The sequence below is a fragment of the Carassius auratus genome, unplaced genomic scaffold (genome assembly GCF_003368295.1).
Source record: "Carassius auratus strain Wakin unplaced genomic scaffold, ASM336829v1 scaf_tig00014207, whole genome shotgun sequence".
Classification (NCBI taxonomy): domain Eukaryota; kingdom Metazoa; phylum Chordata; class Actinopteri; order Cypriniformes; family Cyprinidae; genus Carassius; species Carassius auratus.
In genome coordinates this window covers 90,719-111,634 of record NW_020524479.1, presented here as the reverse complement: position 1 = coordinate 111,634, position 20,916 = coordinate 90,719, and the positions used below count along the sequence as shown (strand labels likewise).

Sequence of the window (20,916 nt, the reverse complement as noted above, 5' to 3'; positions counted from 1 at the left end):
GTAATAACTTATGTCAGTTATTTATTTATTTAGGTATTTATTTATTTGCTTATGTTTGCTAAGTTATCACAGTTATCCTACACCTGTTGTTCTTGTTGTCTTCATTATGCATCATAGTATGTACAGGTTTTTCCTCTTTATTTAAGTAAAACTTTATTTATATATCATCTGAAAGCTGAATAAATAAGATTTCCATTGATGTATTGTTTGTTAGGATAGGACAATATTTGGCCAATATACAACTATTTGAAAATCTGGAATCTGAGGTCTAAAAAAATCGAAATAAAGTCTTTAAAGTTGTCCAAATTAAGTTCTTAGCAATGCATATTACTAATCAAAAATTATCTTTTGATATATTTGTTGTAGAAAAAAAAAAAAAAAAAAAAAAACTCTTGGAACATGATCTTTACTTAATATCCTCATGATTTTTGGCATGAAGGAAAAATCGACAATTTTGATACAATATTTTTATAGCTATTGCTAAAAAATATAGCCCAGTAGACTGGTTTTGTGGTCCAGGGTCACATTTATCATACAGATTATTATTATTATAATTATTATTTAAATATACAAATATTTATAGGTTTAGGGATAACGTTTGGGTATAAAAATCATTTATGGAATGTCCAAATAAAAATGTAAACCAATGTGTGTGGGTGTGCATTTACACAAAAACCTGTTAGAGTGAGTCTTTTTTGTGTTTATTGATCACTCATTACTGTGGACAGTATTAACACTGGACCAAATCTCTCCTCTCCTCACATAGCAGCAAAGGTCGTCTGAACATACACAGAAACACACACTTTTCATCAAACATGCACAACTGCCAACAGCCTGCCTTCCTTAACAGACACCTGACTCAGCTAGTCAGTGAATAAATAACTTTCTCTTTGGATGATGTTATCAGTAGGAGACAAATTAATTATCAGCTGTGGCAGCAGGCTCTCATGATGGAGACAAATGCATAACACACATTCATACATATAGATATATAGGATTCTGTCTGTCTTAGGCTATACATGTACAACAGTAGTTTGAAAAATACATTAAAGTAAAATATACTTGATTAGCAATAGCAGGCCATTAACACAGAATGGCATTAAAACAAAAAGAACACAATGACACACATATTTATGGCTGGAATGCTGTCTGTCCTTGTTTATCTACCAATATCATCTATCTTGGATCATAGGTCAGTACCTCCACGGCCTTCCCCATGCTGTGGTGTTGTCCATCCTCTAAATGGTTTGTGTCATATGCACCATATTACAAGCACATTAACAATATGGCTCACATAACCCCCAACCCATGATACTCTCACTCTCACACACACTCTCTCTCTCTCTCTCTCTCTCTCTCTCTCTCTTTCTCTCTCTCACACACACACACACACACACACACACACACACCTAATTTAAAACACAGTTTAAAATGTCGGGGGGTTAAAAGAGGAGAGAAAGTTGTTTGCTCCACCACGGTCTATACACTGTCCATTAGCAGCATTATCCATCAGATTTATTGCAGGAGTGTCGCTCACACAGTCTGTGTTGTGATTGTACCAATGACAATGAACAGGAGAGTTTGTGGCTCCCAATGATAAAGTTTTCTTTTTAGAGCAATCCTATAGAAATATAAGTCCATGATTCAGCAGCAATATAAATGAATGACATCACTCATTCAGATGACCTCATCGAAGCGGGCCACCTTGATCTACACAATTTTGTCAATACTGAAGCTACCAGAAAATGTCATAAGTACTTTATAAAGGAATCTTGATGGAATTGACCTTTTTTCTTGGTTTGGCTGAAGCCTCAATCGAGAGACACTGACAATTAGATATTTTGTGCAATAAAGCAAAACAACAATAACAAAAAAACACTGTATTATGTGTACCTGTAAAAATATCACACATATAGCATTGTGTATGTATGCTTAAAATCTTCTAAAAGCTACTTATGCTATCTATACTATTTACTTTCACAAAAAGTCTTTTTTTTTTTCTGAAAGTGCTGTTATGAAATATATGCCCAAAATGGAGGTTCTCTGAATATTTATGCTTTTAACAACCTTCTGCTCCGTATGAAGTAAAACACAGTTCCATTTAACAGACATTTAGCCAACATTCTGTCCAAATACCTTTAAGCACACACACATACACAGATCAGTCTCTAGAGGATGTCTATAGAGGAAGATGTAATCATACTGACAGCAGCTACATTGCTGAAGATCAACCACTTGCTGTACTGTGGTATACTAGCAGGTATTCCTTTTCAGCTTCTTTATTCAGTGACAGATCATATGAGTGATCTCATCATATGTGTGCAAACTTTCTTTAGTAACCAACACATTGCTTCACTGGCCATTTGCATAAAGTTGTCTCGGTCACTTGTGTCGCCTAAAATTGGCAACTCTAATTAAACATAAATGGCAAATGGTTGCTTTGCAAATCACTGTCAATGTGAATAACTTTTATGTTCATTACAAACTTCAATAGATTTGATACCGAGATCAACTACATCCTCAGCTTATATTCAGGTAAACTGTAGAGAAGTCAATATAATGACACACTCTGTCACAGACTGTAATTTGTATTTTGGAAGTTATATAAGATGTGAGCTTTAAACCAAGACAGCAAAAACTGATATGACAAAAACTGATATGAATGTTTCTTTCATTGACAGTTTTGATCAGTGCAATAGCCAGCATTCTGGTGGATGAGGTTGAATGAAGTAAGAAAGTAAAAGGATGTGAGTGTGTATTTGGGCGAGAGAGAGAGAGTCTTCATCTTTCTTTCCCTTTGTTGATGTGAATTGTGAAGCATTCCTGCACTGGTATCCTTTGAGGCCCTTACAACGAGTAGCAGCATGATGGCAAACAGCCATCAACAAAAAAAAAAAACCTAAAGAGATGAACCTTCCTTGTAACCATTATTATTTATTTTTTAAGATGTGAAGGTTTTGGTTGCCTTTGGCTTTAAATAGTTGTGACATAGTCACTAAAATGGTGGTAGTTCAGTACCCAACAGTTTTTGAGCTATATATTAAACAACAAGATGGAAACACCATTAGACAAAATATCTTTCAGCTTTGATGAAACTTCAACGTGGCTATAAATTTAAAGTGTTAATGAGTTAAAAGTGTTAATCTCTCTCTCCCTCTCTCTCTTTCTCTTTCAGCATTTTGGGAGTGAAACCTCACTGCAAACTGAACTCTGCTCTTAAAAATCACATTACCTTGTAATTAATATTCAGTTATATTTGTAAGGTGATTGCCATCCTCCATTGTTAAAAAGATTGCCAAAATAAAATGAGCATTGCATTTTTAACTTCTTGAAAAGTGTGATACTGTCCTCAAGACTTTCCTTAAAATTTCTTATAGACTCTATGCTTGTATGAATCTGATTAAGGGCTAAGTTAATAATAAACATAAGAGTGTTTTAATAAGTGCTACAAAAATTGTAAGTGTGTGAATGTATTTGGGTTACTGGAAGGCTTGGTGGAAGCGAGGCAGGGTGGTGGTTGTATTCAGAGATGGTGGATGTGTATAACTCGGAGTGAGTGCATTTGTTTGTGACAGTGTGTGTGAATGTGTGATTGTGTGAAGGAGGCTAAGAGGCTCTGGGGTGTCTTGCATGGGGGTGGTCAGTGGCCCCTCCTCCTGGCTGTAGGCCATTCCCAAAGTAGGCCCTGGCCCTTGATTGTAAGGCAGAAAATTAAACAATGGAGACAGAAAGTCCAGGGACGATGTTGTCTCTCCAGTCACCGTTGCAGAAGCACTCAGCTTGGGTGTATCTTCAGCCTGTAGCTCTAAGAGATAACTTTCAAGCTCCGCCCTCAGTGGTGGTGGTGGTGAGTAAGAAGCATGACCTATTGGATACCTTAGAGAGAGAGGCCCAGATGTTGGTGAGGATTGTGACTCCATCAAATCTACGGGCTCTGCCTTAACCCTCAGCAGCTCATGAGCGTGGCTTTTCTTAACATGCCGGGTAAGGTGGTCCTTGCGGCCGAATCGTTGTGCACAGTACTGGCAAAGGAAGTCCTTGCGTCCTGTATGCACAACCAAGTGGCGTCGCACATCCTTACGGGTGTAAAAACGCCTTTCGCAGTGCTCGCACTGATGTCGCTTTTCCTTAGTTGCGGTAGCGCTTTTCCCTGCGTGCCCACGTAGGTGCTCCAGCAGTAGGGGAGTGCTTGGGTATGACTGCAGGCACACCTGGCAGGTGAGGTCTCCACGGTGTGCGGCGTGTAGGGCTTGGTGCCTTCGAAAGCCTAGTTTGGTATTGTAGCTCTTGCCGCATTCTGTGCAGCTGAAAGCCTCCTTGTTGGGGTCGTGTGTGTGGAGGTGGTTCTTCAGGTGATCTTTACGGTGGAACATCTTCTCGCAGTAGCTGCACTTGTGTGTCTTTTCTGGAGAGTGTGTGGCCATATGCCTATGGACACAAACGCATTAAACTACACTGATCAGAATAGAAACTATTCATGTCCAAATGTCATTAAAAAAACTTGAGTATATCTGGTCTTGCTTAATAAGATTGCATCAAGTTACGGGACCAATATTCTTATCAATCAGTCCATCTGATTTTTGGTTTTAGCTTAGAAGGTGGAGTTAGAATTGCAGTTTGGGGCTTTAACATACCTTTCAATCAGTTATTACCTTTTGATATTAGGTGTAAATTGGTATTAGGGCTTCAACAACATAATAAACTTATTTACCTCTGAATCTTGTGGTAGTTAAAAGGACAGTTTATCCACAAGTTTGGTGATGTGGTTTCGACCCCATTTAGTTTCAGAAATACCGTTTGAAACAACAAGAGGGAGAGCAAATGAGAGATTGTTTAATTTTAAGTGATCTATCCTTTTGATGGTCAAGATTAAGATGTAGGTATGCTGTTCCAAGACCACTGAAGAACACCTTATTTTGCAAAATAACAATTACCATATGATTTCAGACCACTCATTTATTTGTCAATTTTGACTTAGACAAAAACAGTGGGTTTGCATCAGAAACATATGATGGCCATGGAATGGTTTGTGAAAGTATAAGTTCCTACCGTAAGAGTTTATACTTGGAGACGAAGGCCTTGGTGCAGTCAGTGTGTGTGCAGTGATACGGCCTTTCTCCTGTGTGGGAGTACGAGTGTACCTTCAGCTTCTCCAAGCTGTTGAAGGCCTTCTCACACAACTGACAGGAGAAGTTCTTCCTCACTTTACCCTCTACTCTCCTCTTCCGCACTCGGCAATGTTCTGCCGTGGTGGGGCAGTCGTTCGGAGATACCGTTGCCATGGCAAATTAGCGACAGCAAGCCATGTGTTGGACAGGAGTGATATGTCCCAGAGTGTGGCAGCCCAAATCTTCAACACAGCAGAGACACAATGTTCTAAGAAAAAGACAGCAAACAATGAATTGGCTAGATGAATGAACTGACTACTTTTTATGTAGTACGGTGAAAAAAAAAAAAAAACACTTGCTCTTGTACCTGCAAAGTTATTGAAATATTTCTGGAGCCCCAAAAATTATTAAACAAACAAACAAATACATAATAATAATAAAAATAAATAACTTTTTTCAAATCTGTAATTGATTTCAGATTACCTTTTTACATTTTTAATTTCCTCAGTTTATGACCTGGGGACACTCAGTGTACCACTGATGGTGTTCGTACCACACTTTGAGATCACTAGCTAGACAATGATAACAGGATACAGAAATCTGTATCCAGGCAAAATGATGAATGCTTAATAAAAAACTTTAGCTAAAACCTTACTAAGTAATAAAATATTTGCTTTCCTTTAATAAAATACTTTCATTCACGGCCATGCCATCATATTATACACTGTCACATAGAAGCCACTTGCAGGTTGATTTAATTGTAAAGTGTATACTGTTGAAACAGTAAAAAACTGTGTGAACACAGTGGCAAACTCCATACATATTAAAATATAGAAAACATGCAATAAATACAAAGTTGCAAACTATACTTATTGGCATACATCATTTACAGAAAATGCAGGTTGTATGAAGAACTGTGTGAAAGGGCAAGGCTCACTAAACCTTACAGAAGTCCAGACTCTCTAAACGTAAACTCTTTAATAACTTCAGCTGCTCTTCTTTACTTTGCGTTTTACACTGATATCCACTTGCCTTCCTATTTTTTCAAAGACTATACCTAGGAAAGTATTCACGTTGCCAACATCACTTCTTTACTTGTCTTTCTTTCACATATTTTTTCCTTAATTTATTTCACAAACTCACAAACGTTTGAACAGGTATATATCCTGCATTTTTTTTTCAGTGCTATACAATTCCCCCATGGCATTCCATGTGTGCTATTTCAGTGGAATATTTGCAATTAAAGACAAAAAACAGGAAGTGTGAAATTTTAATGCTAAAAGGCTGTCATTCAACACAATTGTTTTTTTATTTTACTTTTTTTTTTATACATTTTAATTATGTTTTCTCTCACATTGTTCCTTTCCAAACTGGATGGATTAAAGACTAAAATCCAACAACTATTTAAACATTAAAACAACAACAGACATTCCTTAAAAAAAAAAAAAAAAAAAAAAGATAAATCAGTTAACTTATTATGTCTCATCTTCTATGATTTATTAAAATGTATATTACAATTAGACTATTATTTAGAACAAAATGGGTTGTCACTTAGAATTGCATCAACTTTTTTTGTCATCAAAGATTTTTTTCTAGCATTGAAGCTTTAGTAATTACTTTTAAATTAAATGACAAAAAAAAGTTTTGATTTTGTACCAGTACAAAACTGAAATGCTATGTCAGTTTTCAGTTTTATTAAACAACACGAAGAAGAAGAAAAAAGGGGAATTAAACAAATATTGTTTAATATTAAACAAATTCTTACAAGGAAATGTTTTTTTATAGTAATTGTAGTCTCCTTGGCGAGATAAAGCACTATTGTCTGCAGAGATTCATTAGTTAACATATATACTTTATTACACATATTTTAATGAAGTTCTAGACATTTCAATGCAAGAGAACATAAAGCACCATCTTTATCTAAGAATTCACTACTTGGCTAAATTGTAACAGTTTTAATAAATAAAACGTAGCCTAAACAAACACAAGTAAAGGATAAAATATTCTACTCATTCACATTTAATTAAATAGGCTACATAATACATGTAATTTGGCAAAAGCTTATCCAAAGCTATTAAAGGCACAACTTCCATCTGGGTAAAGGTTCTAGCTTTCCCTAGGAATCAAACCTATGGTCTTTGTGTTGTTTAAGCTGCAGGAAGTCTGCTAAAAAAAAAAAAAAAAAAAAAAAAATCATGTGTAGTCTCTTATAAGGCTATTAGGAGTGCGACCTGCATGGACCATTTTTTTTTTTCAGTTATTCATATTTCAAAATTTTACATTCCTCGCGGCACCAAGTCTTACAACTTCATTACGCGGACCAACAATTATTTAAGCTTTTTGACTGCCGAAATAAATTATAAGATCTAAATATAGGCTACGAAAACATTTCCTGAATGCTAAATGCTTTTTTTTTTCTATGCAACAGATCCATGCATTTCACACTACTAATATAGTGAGTTACGGGGGAAGGTTTTGTGGGTTTTTTTTTTTTTTTTTTGTTTTTTTTTTTAACTTCACATTCACAACAACTGCGCGGAAAACCCGATGACCCCTTTCACGTGATTTTTTTTTTTTTTTTACGAACATCCAGGAGCAGTATGGATAAAGGTGCTTCATAGCCCAGATAGAGAATCTTAACTTCCAACCTTCCACCGCATCTGGCCATATGCCGTGTGTAGCCAAAATATGTTTATGTAAACCTTCTATCTCTATAGCAAACACGCGCGCGCGCGTAGTGCGCCGATTTAAACAGCTCTACATTGTGGGCTATTTTGCGCACAATGCCGCTGATGCTCTCGCGTTACCACACGCAGCTCCATCACATGCACATGTTTCATATGAAACTATATCTGATTGAAAACTATAGCCTACAATAAATGTACGCTGACATTCTACAGAAACACACCACAAACCTTGTCTTAGCAACCAACAACTCCGATAGGCTATTTACTTCTCGGTGTCCAGAGTAGAATCAAACTATTGTCAGCATCATTACAGGATTCTGTTATTTAAGATTTAAGATCGAATGGTCCTTCGTCAATCACTCTTCCTGGTGACTTTCTCTCGGAGTAGAAGCTAGACAGATGAACACTGAAGAGTTCTGATCAGCATCTTCTAATTAGTCCCCCTTCACTTCTCCCACCATTTTGGTTGTTTTCGATATTGACAAGCAGCTTTCTCTTCCTATAATGACCCTAGTGCAACTTTGTATAACTCATTGACACCCCAATAGGGTAGTTCACTGACTGTGACTCCCAAACAACTAACTTTGTAAACTGTGCCAACACTGAGCATAATTACGCCGCTTAGCCTACTTATTACATTGTGCGTTTAAATGTGATTACAAACATGAAAAGGTGCTTTAATCACTAACCCCGTGTTTGTGTTCGATTCGCGTGCATGTTTGTGTCAAAATTTTCGCACCATGTATGCAGCGTGCTTTTTTATATATTTAAATTCTCAGGGGTTTGCTATAGCTATCACCTTAGCCATGTTGTTACTGTATTTTGGAGAAAATCTCAAAACAATTTTTTCAAAAACTTTTTTTCAACTTTTACAACTTCACGCGTTTCTCTGTTTATTGACATTCGCCCGAGCGCAACCTGACTTGACAGAAACAAAAAAACAGAATTGTGTTACATTTACTATTTAATTCAGTCTTTCGTTGCTTTTCTCTCAGGTCCCAAACTAGGCGCTGATTAACCCCAAACTTTTTTTCTCTAGCTCACCCCTCTCTCATAATTTGAATAACCCCGATATTTTAATTAAAGAACGTCGTAACAATTTCCTAAATATGCATAAAACTCACCGTGGGAGCGTTAACATCCCTTCTATGGTATTTTTCTGGACTTTCAACTATTCCCCGGATTTTTAACAATTTTTTTCTCATATTTTTTGCTGGACGCGGCGGGCCTAAAAATTGTTTGCTTTCCCCTCTTTCCAGCAGCCATTGTGTATGCGCTGCGATGCAACCAAACCAAGATTTGGCCACGCCCACCACAAAACCCTCCTTTCCTCGCGCTTATGATTTGTGTAATAAACTGTCATTTTCCGATTTTACTGCCACTCACTTCCCTTTAAGAAAATCTAACATTTAGGACTCGTCAGTAATTCTGTCAATCGGCACGACTTCGTTTTATTTCTGTTTAGTCAATAGGAGGGTAAAACAGTTATCATCCTTATTCCATTGGCTGAAAGAGTTGACAATTCATGCAACTGCTACGGTGACGATTTTCATCTTACTGTTTGATTGGTCATTCACGCCTGTCAATCACCTACAAATAAGTTAAGTTGTGGTGTTTAGTGTTGTGTTGTGACAGACGCTCTGTTTTGACGTGACGAGGAAAGGTTGAGTGTTCAATGCGACACGTAAATTGTAAGTAACGTATTTTCAACAATAAACTTATTGTTCAGTGGCAAGCACAGTTTATTTGTATTTTGCTATTTAACGTGTTTCTATTTATTGTAATAAAAAAGTAAATGACTGAGATTGGTTGTTTTCCATGATCTCGTGGCTTGTTTTAAAGTGAGTTAAGGTACGACTATGTCTTCATGACGTTGTTGTTGTTTTTTTGTTTTTTGTTTTTTTGTATTTGAGGCGTTTATTTTGCATTATCCTCGCAACTGATTAACTAAACCAACCTGACAGAGGTCGTGGAGATCTAAATTAGTTTGCATTATGCCACATGTGAAACAGTAGCCCTGACGAAAATGAAAATAAGTGTAACGTTATATGAAGAAATGCAAAAATTTCTAAAAGACATACATTTGGCCTTCTTGTTATTTAAGCATCAATAAGAAGCTACTATAAGAGTTTATATAACTCTTTTTAATTCGTTTAAATTTGTATATTTTAATTTAATTGAATTTCATTTAAGTTCTATTACATATGCTATCTATCTATCTATCTATCTATCTATCTATCTATCTATCTATCTATCTATCTATCTATCTAACAATGTATAGGTTTCAACCTTATTGACCCCTAATACTGTACTGTTGAACACTTTGCCTATTTTTGTTTCACTATCAGCCAAAACACCTACTATTTAATTATTTATAATTATTTATAATTTAATTATATATTTCATCATTTATATTATTTATAATGATTTAAGAAATGTATATGCAGGCACTATTTAGATGTGCATCCAAACATGCATCTAAGCAGAAACCAACAACATCAATTTTTCTTTTCTTTTTTTATCAACCCTAAATCAACATGTCAGCAATCATATGCTCCATATTTTGGATTTATTCAATGAATCTGCAAAAGTATTTAGCAAAAGTTCATGCTCACAATGAATGCATTGATAAATGGCTTGACAAAATACTCATATGTATAACACAATACAAACCAGGGTTAAATAAAAAGAAAGTTGTAATTACTGACTTTTAAGTGCTCCTAATATATTGTGTGCTACCTAGACATTTACAATTAGAGAATATGTTGACATATGGGTTCCCTTCAGTTAATTATTTTATTAGCCTCTCTATTTATACTTGGTCTTAATTTTCTTTTTAAGGTTACCCAAATGAAACCTGTAGAAACCCAGCAAACACAAAGTAAAAAATAAAATATGTAATAATAATAATAATAATAATAATAATAATAAATACACTGTTAGGTGTTGGAAAAATACACGCCATATAGGTCCATATAGACACTGAAACGGTTTATATAATTTGGCTATATATGCCACCAGATTAGAATATTAAGCAATCAAAATGAAATTGTAGTGCAGACCATAAGCTTTAATGCAAGGGGTTTGACAAAATTATAAGATAAATGCTTAGGAATTACATTAATTTTTATACAAAGTCCCCCCAATTGCAGGGGCTCAGACGTAATTGGACAAATAAGTATAATCATAATTAAAATGTTATTTTTTTATATTTTGTTGAGAATCCTTTGCAGGCAATGACTGCCTTAAGTCTGGAACTCATGGACATCACCAAAGATTGGGTTTGCAGTATTTTTACACAAGTGCTTAAAACTTTTAACAGTACTGAAGCTTTGCAGGTAGGTTTCTTCAAGAATCCTGGAAACATTTCAGTCTCAGTCTCAGTTTTTTCTGTTTCTTTATGTTATTCCAGACAGACTGGATGATGACTAGATCAGATCTCTGTGTGGAGCACTGACTGCTGTCAGACTGCTTGTGCAAACAAAAATCTCAGAGGTGGACAGAAGTGAAGTATTTTTACTCCGCTGTAAAAGTACTTTTGAAGTGTCAGTAATTTATCATAGTGTTTTTCTTTAGAAAACTTTAATTCAAAGCATTGTACTTTTTACAGCTCTGCATCTCATATTAAATATAATTTAATATTTAATTACATTACAAATCTATTACTTTCTTTCTTTTACTCAAGTAAAAGTAATTCAAAGACTTAATGTTTACTTTTTTAATGTTCTTAAGTATTAACGGTAAAACAACAACAACAACAACTTTAATTTATGAAATGTAGTGTAGTAAAAAGTATGACATTATGCTTTGGAATGTAGTGAAGTAAAATTTTCCAAAGAAAAACTACAGATACTTTTTAAATTTACTTGAGTAAAGTAAAAATACTTCACTACAGTTCCCCTCTGAAAAATCTCAATGGATTACCACAATTAATGACAAAAAGGAACGTTGGAAAATATATACTGATATTTCCTACTGACAGACTACAACAAAAGATAGAAATAACTTTTTTAAAACCTGACTTAGAATTTGTTTGCTTGTGAAAATACTACTGTTCTAAAAATTTCTGAGCGCAAGGAATTGTAGCTAGATTATACATTTTATTGCAATATTACATTGTCTTAAAATTGTTTTTTTCAACATGTACCACTTGGATAAACACAGCATCCATAGAAAATATTATCTGTAGGGGCTGCCATTGTTGTTTCGTGGGCTATGTGACATCAGCTCGGAACTGGGAGTACATCGATCTAGTACGAGTTCACTGGTGGAAAGTCAAGGGTTTGACTGCTGTTCCAGTGCACTTTAATGGGTAGAAGGTTGGAAAAACACAAGTTAAGGGTTGCCTGGAATGCGGCATTATTTCAGGAGAGTCTGAATCCTGAAATCTGTTCCTGAAGGGCCACTGTCCTGCAAAGGGTAGCTCCAACCCTTACGAAATGTAACCATGGTTTTACTACAAATAAAACCAAAAAAAAAAAAAAAAAAAAAAACATGGTTACTATAGTTACACCATGGTTACCACAAATTAACCATGGTTTTGCTAAATTAGTTTTATTATTAGTTTAACCATGGTATTTGTAGTAAATCTTGGGTTCTATAAATGGTAGTCAAGACACAAAAAAACATGGGTTACTACAGTTTTACTTTAATAAAACAGTATAAAAAATTGATTTTTTTTCGTAAGGGAACCTTAATTAAACACACCTGAACCAGATCATCAAGGTGTTCAGGATTACCAAGCTATACCCTCTATATTTTTAAATAGGGCACCAGTGAGGTTTGAAAGCATAGTGGACATTATCAAGTACATTAATTCAATCCAGCAATGGACCACAAAAATGACTATACAACCAATGTTAACCTTAGCACCCATATTGCACTATGGTCCTTCTGAACGAGTTCCCACGACTCACCAGAAGATGGCGCCTGGAGCTGAATAATCCTTCCATCCAAACATTTTCCAACCTGCTTGCTCAATGTGGGTGCAGTGTAATGTCATACAGGTATAGATTCCTTTTATAGGTTAATTAAGGTTTATACATGCTTGTTTTCATGACAGAGTTAAGATAAATCTTTTCATTAGTGGAGCTACCAGTTTGCTAAGATTAAAATGAATATTAAAGAGCAAGCACAAACTATGCAAAATCAGCAGTCCTTCCGGCACACTCAGTGTCTGAATTCGCTCACCTGTGTTTTCATTAACTCTTTCAACTGGACTATATTAGTGGACTAATGAAGGAAATGGTGAATAGGCATGTAGGGTGTGACTAGAAACTTCCAAGCTAGTGTGTTGGAGCTGGTCGGTGTTATACTTGGCAGGGTACTGGCCCTCCCGGCACAGGACTTAACAATCATGATTTTTTTAATAGTGACATTCCTACATACGTTTATTTTTCAAAAACGGATGCATTTTTAATAATCTAGTAATGCTACTTTTCTCTCTACAGTTGTCAAAACTATGTTTTATTTAAAATGTTTCATTATCATTGTGACTTGCACATCTCAGTAGTTGAGGAAAAGTTTTGCTGATCTGTCATGTGCTCCAAAGGAAAAATAAGAAATGCCCATCCCTGATTTCTTATGTAACTGGTGCTCTCTGACATTCCAGCTGTAACACAGATGCAGTGGGAGAATGGCTGGCAAATCAAGTGCATGCAAAGTTCAGAATGTGGCTATCTACCCATGCACTGAGGTCAGGCTGAGTGGTCAATGGAGTTTGTTTTGCTAAATAATATGTAAAATTTAATGTAAACTATAGATGTTTTTTTTTTTTTTTGTCTTAATATATTTAAAATCTTTGTTAAATTTTGCGCTCTGTAAGTAAATAGGTAGCAGTTGTAGTATTGTAATTGTAATAATGTCTAAACATTTAGTTAACTACATTGCCAGTTATATCATGACATGTTGTAAAATTAGATTTGTATTTTAAAACTATTTTCTCTGTGTTTGTGTTGGCATAGGTGAGTGATGGTTCTCAGAAATGTTTGGATGCATAGTGCATGTGTTCTGCATACTTCATGAGAGAATGTACTGGGTAAGTATACAGACACTAAGACTCATGAGAAATAATTTACTAATTTACTAATCTGATATTTCATAACCATATTCTGTAGAGAAATGTACCATGTTGAAGTGAGAGAAAAAAAAGGCATACAATTGCATGGGACTCTCCAAAATGTAGGATTCTTAAATTTGTTTAATTATGTTTGTGAATTCCCGGGTTTACCATAGATTTCTGCTTCTGGGTAAAGATAGTTAAAGCCTAAACCATGAAGATCTGGGCCCAGCATAACATAATCATAATGCCAGGTAACTTTAACATAGATGTTGATTCTGATTGTAATACTGCTGCAAAATACTTTTTGTCTGTTTTGTATTATCTCGATGTATCACAAAATATAGATTTTCCAATGCATTCACATTTTCATATTCGTAATTTGCTTTGCATTATTGGTATTAACAATATTGGTGCTCAGGGTCATGAATTGGGCATCTCTGATCATAAACTTATTGTCTTTGGTTTTCCTCTCCCAATTGTAAAACCAAAAACTAAAACTACTATATCTTACTATAACCGGAAATATGTAACCACTGACATTTTTTTTCTGTTGCTATTGCTGCCTCCACTCTCTCATCCACATTCCACCTCCTGAGCACTGATGAGATATTCTCAACCTAAAATTAAACTATTTGTAATATTTTGGATGACCTTGGTCCACTAAAAACTAGAAAAGTCCCTCCTGCTCACTCCTCTCCTTGGTTCACATTTTAACCTAGAGTAATGAAAGCTGAATGTAGGCGTCTAGAACGACTATAAAAAAATTGTAGTGTATGCTATTGCTTTTTCAGATTCAGTAATGAAATATAAAGAAGCACTTAACACTGCACGCTCTACATCTCTCTCCACTGTCATTAATTAAGCCAAGTGCAAACCTAAAGCTCTTTTCTCTGAGATCAACAAACTTGTTAAACCACCGTCCGTAGCAATTAATGGCTTTGTTAATATTTATGGAAGCTTTCAGTCTGTTTTCCTACGTAAAATTTATAACAATTACCAAGACTTTTCTCCATTGGTCTCTCCCCACCTTTCTCTATGTCTGATAGGTCACCCAGTCAACACTTTCTTACCCATGCATATATCTGCGATTGAACTACTGATTATCAAATCTAACTCTGCCTGCTACACACTTGATCCTATTCCAACATCCTTACTCAAAACCCTTTTGCGTTCACTCGTCCAATCTATTACTCCTATTATAAACTGATCCCTTGTCACTGTTTATGTTCCACAAGACCTAAAAGTAGCTCCCATCAATCCTTTAGAAACCTGGTCTTTGACAACACATATCTGAACAATTTCAGACTAATATCAAACCTCCCATTTGTTGCTAAAATACTTGAAAGTAGTTGCACCACAACTGCAGTCTCATTTAGAGGAACATTTATGAGCGGTTTCAATCTGGTTTCTGTCCCTCTCACAGCACAGAAACAGCACTTAACAGCAACAGTGTTTAATGATCTCCTTCTGGTTTCTGATTCAGGTGTCCACAGTATCCTTGTCCTCCTTGATCTGAGTTCAGCCTTTGATACCATTTGCCACTCTGTACTTCTTTTTTATTATCTTCTATGTATCACTGGTTCTGCTCTTCAGTGGCTAACTTCATATTTATCAGATAGACAGGAATTTGTTAGGATCGATAAGAATCTCGCACTGTCACTATTTCCCTTGGTGTCCCCCAAGGTTCTGTACTTGCTACACGTTTTTCTCATTTATGTGCTGCCACTGGTTCAGATCATCAGACGTCATGGACTCAATTTTCATAGTTACGCTCATGACATTCAAATCTATTTTACAGTTCAACCCAACTCATTTTGTCCACTCCTTTCTATCGTTTCCTGTCTTCAAGAACTTGAAACCTGGATGTCAGATAGCTTTTTTACAACTAAATGCAGACAAAACTGAAATCCTACTAGTTGGCCGTAAATCACAGAGCTCCTCCCAGCACGACATTTTCATAAATATTGATTGTGTCCAGATTAGGCCATCAATAACTGTGAGAACTTTGGGAGTATTGTATGACTGATTCAAATATTGGTCAGATTGTTAAATCATGCTTTTACCAATTGTGGAATATTGTTCGTATATTCCCTCCCTTCATTTTGGAGATGATACAACTATCATTCATGCGTTTATAACCTCCAGATTTGATTACTGTAACTCCTTCTGTAGTGGCTTACCTGCCAAAGATATTAATCACCTCCAAATGGTACAAAACTCTACTGCTTGAGCCCTTTAATTTAACCCAGTGTTTGGGTTGTTTTGCAGCTCCTGGGTCAGACATAACCCAATGTTTGGCTAGTTTTTGTGTTACTCAGATCCTGGGTCAGACGTAACCCAGCAGATGAGTTATTTATCATGGGGATTTTGCATCTCATGAGATTGCAGTTCTAAGCGCCATCGCATTTATGCATTTTTCGGTAAAATACAGGTATGTGTACTTTTTATTTTATCTATAAAATCGTTACCATGCTGTATATAATTCAGTTTTATGCATGGAAACATACAGGCGCACGTGGGGAATCACTTTTAACAAGTATCACTGTCTTTTTGCGTGGTGGAAAAGCCTGATGCTTTACATAAAATAAAATATTTTATTTATACTACTTATAATACTTTGGATGTTAAAACATGTTAAGCTGTTTATTGTTCGGTATTTTTGCAGGTTATGGAGTCACAGCATGTTTTGTCTATGTGAAATGCAGGGTGGGAGTCTGTTAGCAGTTCCCCGCCGAACACTACTCCAACTTGGGCAAGAGAACCAATGTCATTAAAGTGAAAACAGAATAACCAAGGCTGGTGGATTACACGTGGATTACTTCTTTTTAATGTTGGATTTTTCTTCTAATGTTTGTTAAATGAGTTTAAATATAGAACAATATGTGTAGCCTATTAAAAATTATATAAACAATGCCTTTAAATGATACATAAAGGAAGTTATCATACAAACCAGAGGTTGTGTGGAGTATTTTAGAAAAGTTCAGTGGATTTAAGTTAATCTGTAAACATTAATGTGTGTACAAAAAAAAAATGTTTTTTAATATAGTAAAAATGAATAAACCCATTAACTTATGCCGGGTTAAAAAACCCAATTTGCTGGGTATATGTAACCCAAGATGGGTTCTTTTCTATATTTATCCAAATTGGATTGTTTTTAACCCAGTGTTTTTTAGTGTATGATGGGTTGTAGCACTTTCTGTATTATCGCCCTAAACTGTGGAATAAGCTGCCCCATAATATTCGTGCTGCCTCCTCTCTTCAGACTTTTAAGTCTCAACTTAAAACTCATCTATTCACATTTTTTCACTAAATAGCTCATGTACCCTCTGCTTCTCAACTTCTGTCTTTATGACAAATGACCACCTTCTTGACATAATTGATGTTCATCATATGATTGCACAACCTCTTATTATTTATCTGTAGTTCTTTGTTGTCAGTATTTGCATGTCTGAATGGCCCCTCCATTCATTTTTTTTTTTTTTTTTTTTTTTTGGAGGCTCAGTTTGTAGTTATAAGTTTCAAAGAAGGCAATTATAACAATAATAAAAGTAAATAATAATAATAAATGCTTATTTTATTAGTTGCAATGCAAAATAGTTAATGCGCTTATCTAATGCAGCCAACTGCAATGATAACACAACTGGTGAAAAATTTAGAAAATTTGGACACAGCAACAAGAGCTGAGTTTTCATATTGAGTGATATGAAAAATATATCACGATTATGATTTTGGCCATGCCATCCAGCCCGATCACCATCTGATCTCCATCCTACTGAGACCCAATCCGATACTTAAATACATTGCACACATACATTTAAGAGTAGTGAAATCATTCCATCTTTTAATCCTGACAATCTAATAACCTGCATGTCATTAATAAATCATCTTATTGTTGTTATGTAACCTAAGCTAACTTAATATTAAATATTTTAATTTGGCTTTTACCATTTAAGCTTTTTTACTGCAAGACTAAACTAAACAATGTCTTTAGAAATGGCTCTTATATGTTACCTGGACAGTATTGTAGATTTATGAAATTCTCATTATATTTTGATCCACTTTACCAAAAGTGAAAGACCACCGTATACGCTGTAAATCAGAAAGATATCTACAACACTCTTTTGTTATTTTGAGGAGTATGAGCTCCCCTAGCTGAGATTGGTTTATCTCCATTTTTCCTCTTACTCTTACCACAGTCACTTTGGCTTCACTGGGTTCTTGTTGATATAAACATTACATGTATTTCACATTCTCAGCATGGTGTGATGCTGCAGTGTAGGCGTGATGGAGTAAAGCCTGATATGCCAACCACTGAGGAGTGACACAGATCATCACAGCCCTTGGAGGGAAGCCCTACTAACTGCACAGTGGCAGTTAGAACATAAGTGTGTTTGGAATCAAAAAGCAAATTTCTTGCAGAGGACACACACTATGAATTTATCCTTCTGGTTTTATGAGTGTATTTCAGTCCTGTGGGGAAAGGGATTAAATTTCATCTTGCATAATTTCAGCAATTATGTAGTTGTATAACAACTAATGCTGTGATTGTATGTACCATACTGTCAAATGGCAGGCTATTACAGCCTAATTTAATGTATTCAATTATTAAAAATGGAACACATTTTTAATATGTGTGAGTGTTGTATCATATCAGTTTTATTTGTATATTGTTTTTCATAATACACTTTGCATTAAAGCAGTTTTACAGAAATTCATAATGTTAATGATTAAATGTCCACATTTAGCAGTTGAGAGATGGGTGACAGGGAATTTTACATACGGCGAGGCTATAAACAGTTAAGCAGTAAAGGTTTGTCATTGTGCGTGTGTGTGTGTGTGTGTAAATAACTATATATTTATAAATACTAAACTAAAAACAGTCACTAAATTTCATGAATGAATGCATTTGCTATTAATTTACTCAGACACCTTCAACATTTGTCACGTTATCACATTTATTTGCACTGTGCCAGAACATATTTAACTTGATATTGTCAGATAACTTTGATAGAAAAGCGTGTAATGAATTACAATCCACCAAAGATTATTCAGCTGTTAAATTAAAGTACACAATTAGACAATACCAATTTAGGTCAACCAACCAAGCAATGCTCCGTTTTCTTTAGTCTGTGGTGTAAAACATTTGCATTAGCACAAGGAAAAACACTTAAGATAAAACATGGTCAGGCAAAGAGAGAGAGAGAGAGAGAGAGAGAGAGAGAACAAAATTTTCATGAGCTGAATTCAAAGATCTAAGACTTTTTATTTAGGAATAAATCTTGATATGCAACACCTGTGAGGTGGATGGATTAAAAGGAGAAGTGCTCACTAACACAGATTTAGACAGATTTGTGAACAGTATTTGAGAGAAATATGCCTTTTGTGTACATAGAAAAAGTCTTAGATCATTGAGTTTAGCTCAAGAAAAATGGGGTTAGTGTATGTATATACAAATATATGTATACATGTTCATATTGTAGGAGGCCAGCCCTCCATGTAATCTTCTGAGATTGCTAAAATTGTAAGGGAGATACTAGGAATGTTCCTCCCATTAGTGCAATGCAGATACCCCAGATTCTGTAAATCAATCAATCAATCGATCAATCAAAAATAAATTAATAATAATAATAATAATAATAATAATAATAAACTTGTTTTAACTATTTAATGTTGTGAATGTGGTGGATGATGGTGGAGACAATCCACCTGATGTATGTCCTGTACCGTCACTAGATGTCTCCCTGTGTCTTCCAAATGTCCATTCTGCCTTACAGTGATACAATGATACAGGTGAAAAATTATGTTCTTTAATTTTACTGTGATTTAATTTATTTTTCATTGTTCAGTTCATGTTTTGTCTTCCTTAGTTATTTATAGTTGGTCAGTTTTGTTACTCTGTTTTCCTGCCATCTGCTAATCACCATGGTTACTGAATAATTTGGTCACATCTGTTGGTATTCTTCATTTATTTTACATTTACATTTAATCATTTAGCAGATGCTTTTATCCAAATTAACATGAGGAAAATATAAGTAATCAAGTCAAAAAAAAAAAAAAAAAAAAAGGAAGAAACAATATGTAAATGCATTGACAAGTCCCGGTTAGTCTAAATTAGTATGTATCAAGGTTCATATATAATATAACAAATGTAGCAAGGTTTATTATATAATACATAATAAGAATAAAAACTAGTCAAGGTTTTTTTATTATTATAAATAAATAAAAGAAAACAAGTAGATACAATAGAAATATAATAAAGAGTACAGGTGTTAAAGGTTCAAGTTTTATAATAAATAAAAATGAAACAAGCACATATAAAAGAAATAGAATTGAGGGATCTAGTGTTAAATGGTCAAGATGAAATATATGTGTCTTTAGCCGTTTCTGAAGGATGGCTAAATACTCAGCTGCTAAGATCAAGTCGGGCAGGCCATTCCATTAGCAGGGTACAATTAAAATAAAAGTATGTGAAAGAGATTTTTTGCCTCTTTGGGATTGTACTATAATTTGCTGTTCACTTGCAGAGCACAAGCTTCTGGAGGGCACATCAGTCTGAGGTAGTGAACTTAAAATCCAATATGAATATTGATATAACACGCTAAAACTGATGTGATTAAACATACAATGATTGTGCATATGTTTTGAGTAAATCAAATGTGATGATAACAAATTTGATGTATCATTACATATTGTCAACATGTTTTGCCAGTATCAAAAATGTAAGCTAGCAAAGCAGTCCCATTTTGATGCTTTCCCAGAAACACTCAGTATTGTGTGGTCGGAAGTATCTTCATCATTCTCGTCAGAAGTAATTATGGTCACCATCATCACCAAGGAGGGATATGCAAATACTGTGTAAAATGACACTAGCCATAATAATGTGTCTAGCATGCTCAGGGGAGCGTTGAATCTTGAATCCTTTTTGGTGTGCATATAGGAGGGATTTGTCAGCATCATAGTCGCTGATGGTCTGAATTGCCAGCCACAGGCTCCATCTGTCTCAGATTGGTTCTTGCTGTTTTGAAGGCAGCTTTATATCCTGATGTGAGCTTTATCAGCC

General features: G+C 35.1%; 1 protein-coding gene and 1 long non-coding RNA gene across 5 annotated transcripts; one reads left to right on the top strand and one right to left on the bottom strand.

Annotated features, from left to right (window-relative positions):
- Window positions 1-679: 679 nt before the first annotated feature.
- plag1 (pleiomorphic adenoma gene 1) lies at window positions 680-9,097 on the bottom strand. The gene is made up of 3 exons (XM_026247032.1): window positions 8,920-9,097; window positions 5,050-5,376; window positions 680-4,428 (listed from the first exon to the last, which is right to left on the bottom strand). The coding sequence occupies exons 2-3, from the start codon at window positions 5,280-5,282 to the stop codon at window positions 3,480-3,482; spliced, it is 1,182 nt and encodes a 393-aa protein (XP_026102817.1). The 5' UTR covers window positions 5,283-5,376; window positions 8,920-9,097; the 3' UTR covers window positions 680-3,479.
- A 311-nt stretch (window positions 9,098-9,408) lies between these two features.
- Window positions 9,409-18,707, top strand: LOC113074270 (uncharacterized). Of its 4 annotated transcripts, none has more exons than XR_003280621.1 (4): window positions 9,409-9,486; window positions 13,407-13,490; window positions 13,759-13,832; window positions 14,030-18,707. It is a non-coding gene; the product is annotated as an uncharacterized LOC113074270 (long non-coding RNA). The 4 variants fall into 4 exon arrangements; XR_003280623.1 differs by having other exon boundaries at window positions 13,759-16,287; window positions 16,522-18,707; XR_003280622.1 differs by having other exon boundaries at window positions 16,125-18,706.
- The last annotated feature ends 2,209 nt before the right edge of the window (window positions 18,708-20,916 follow it).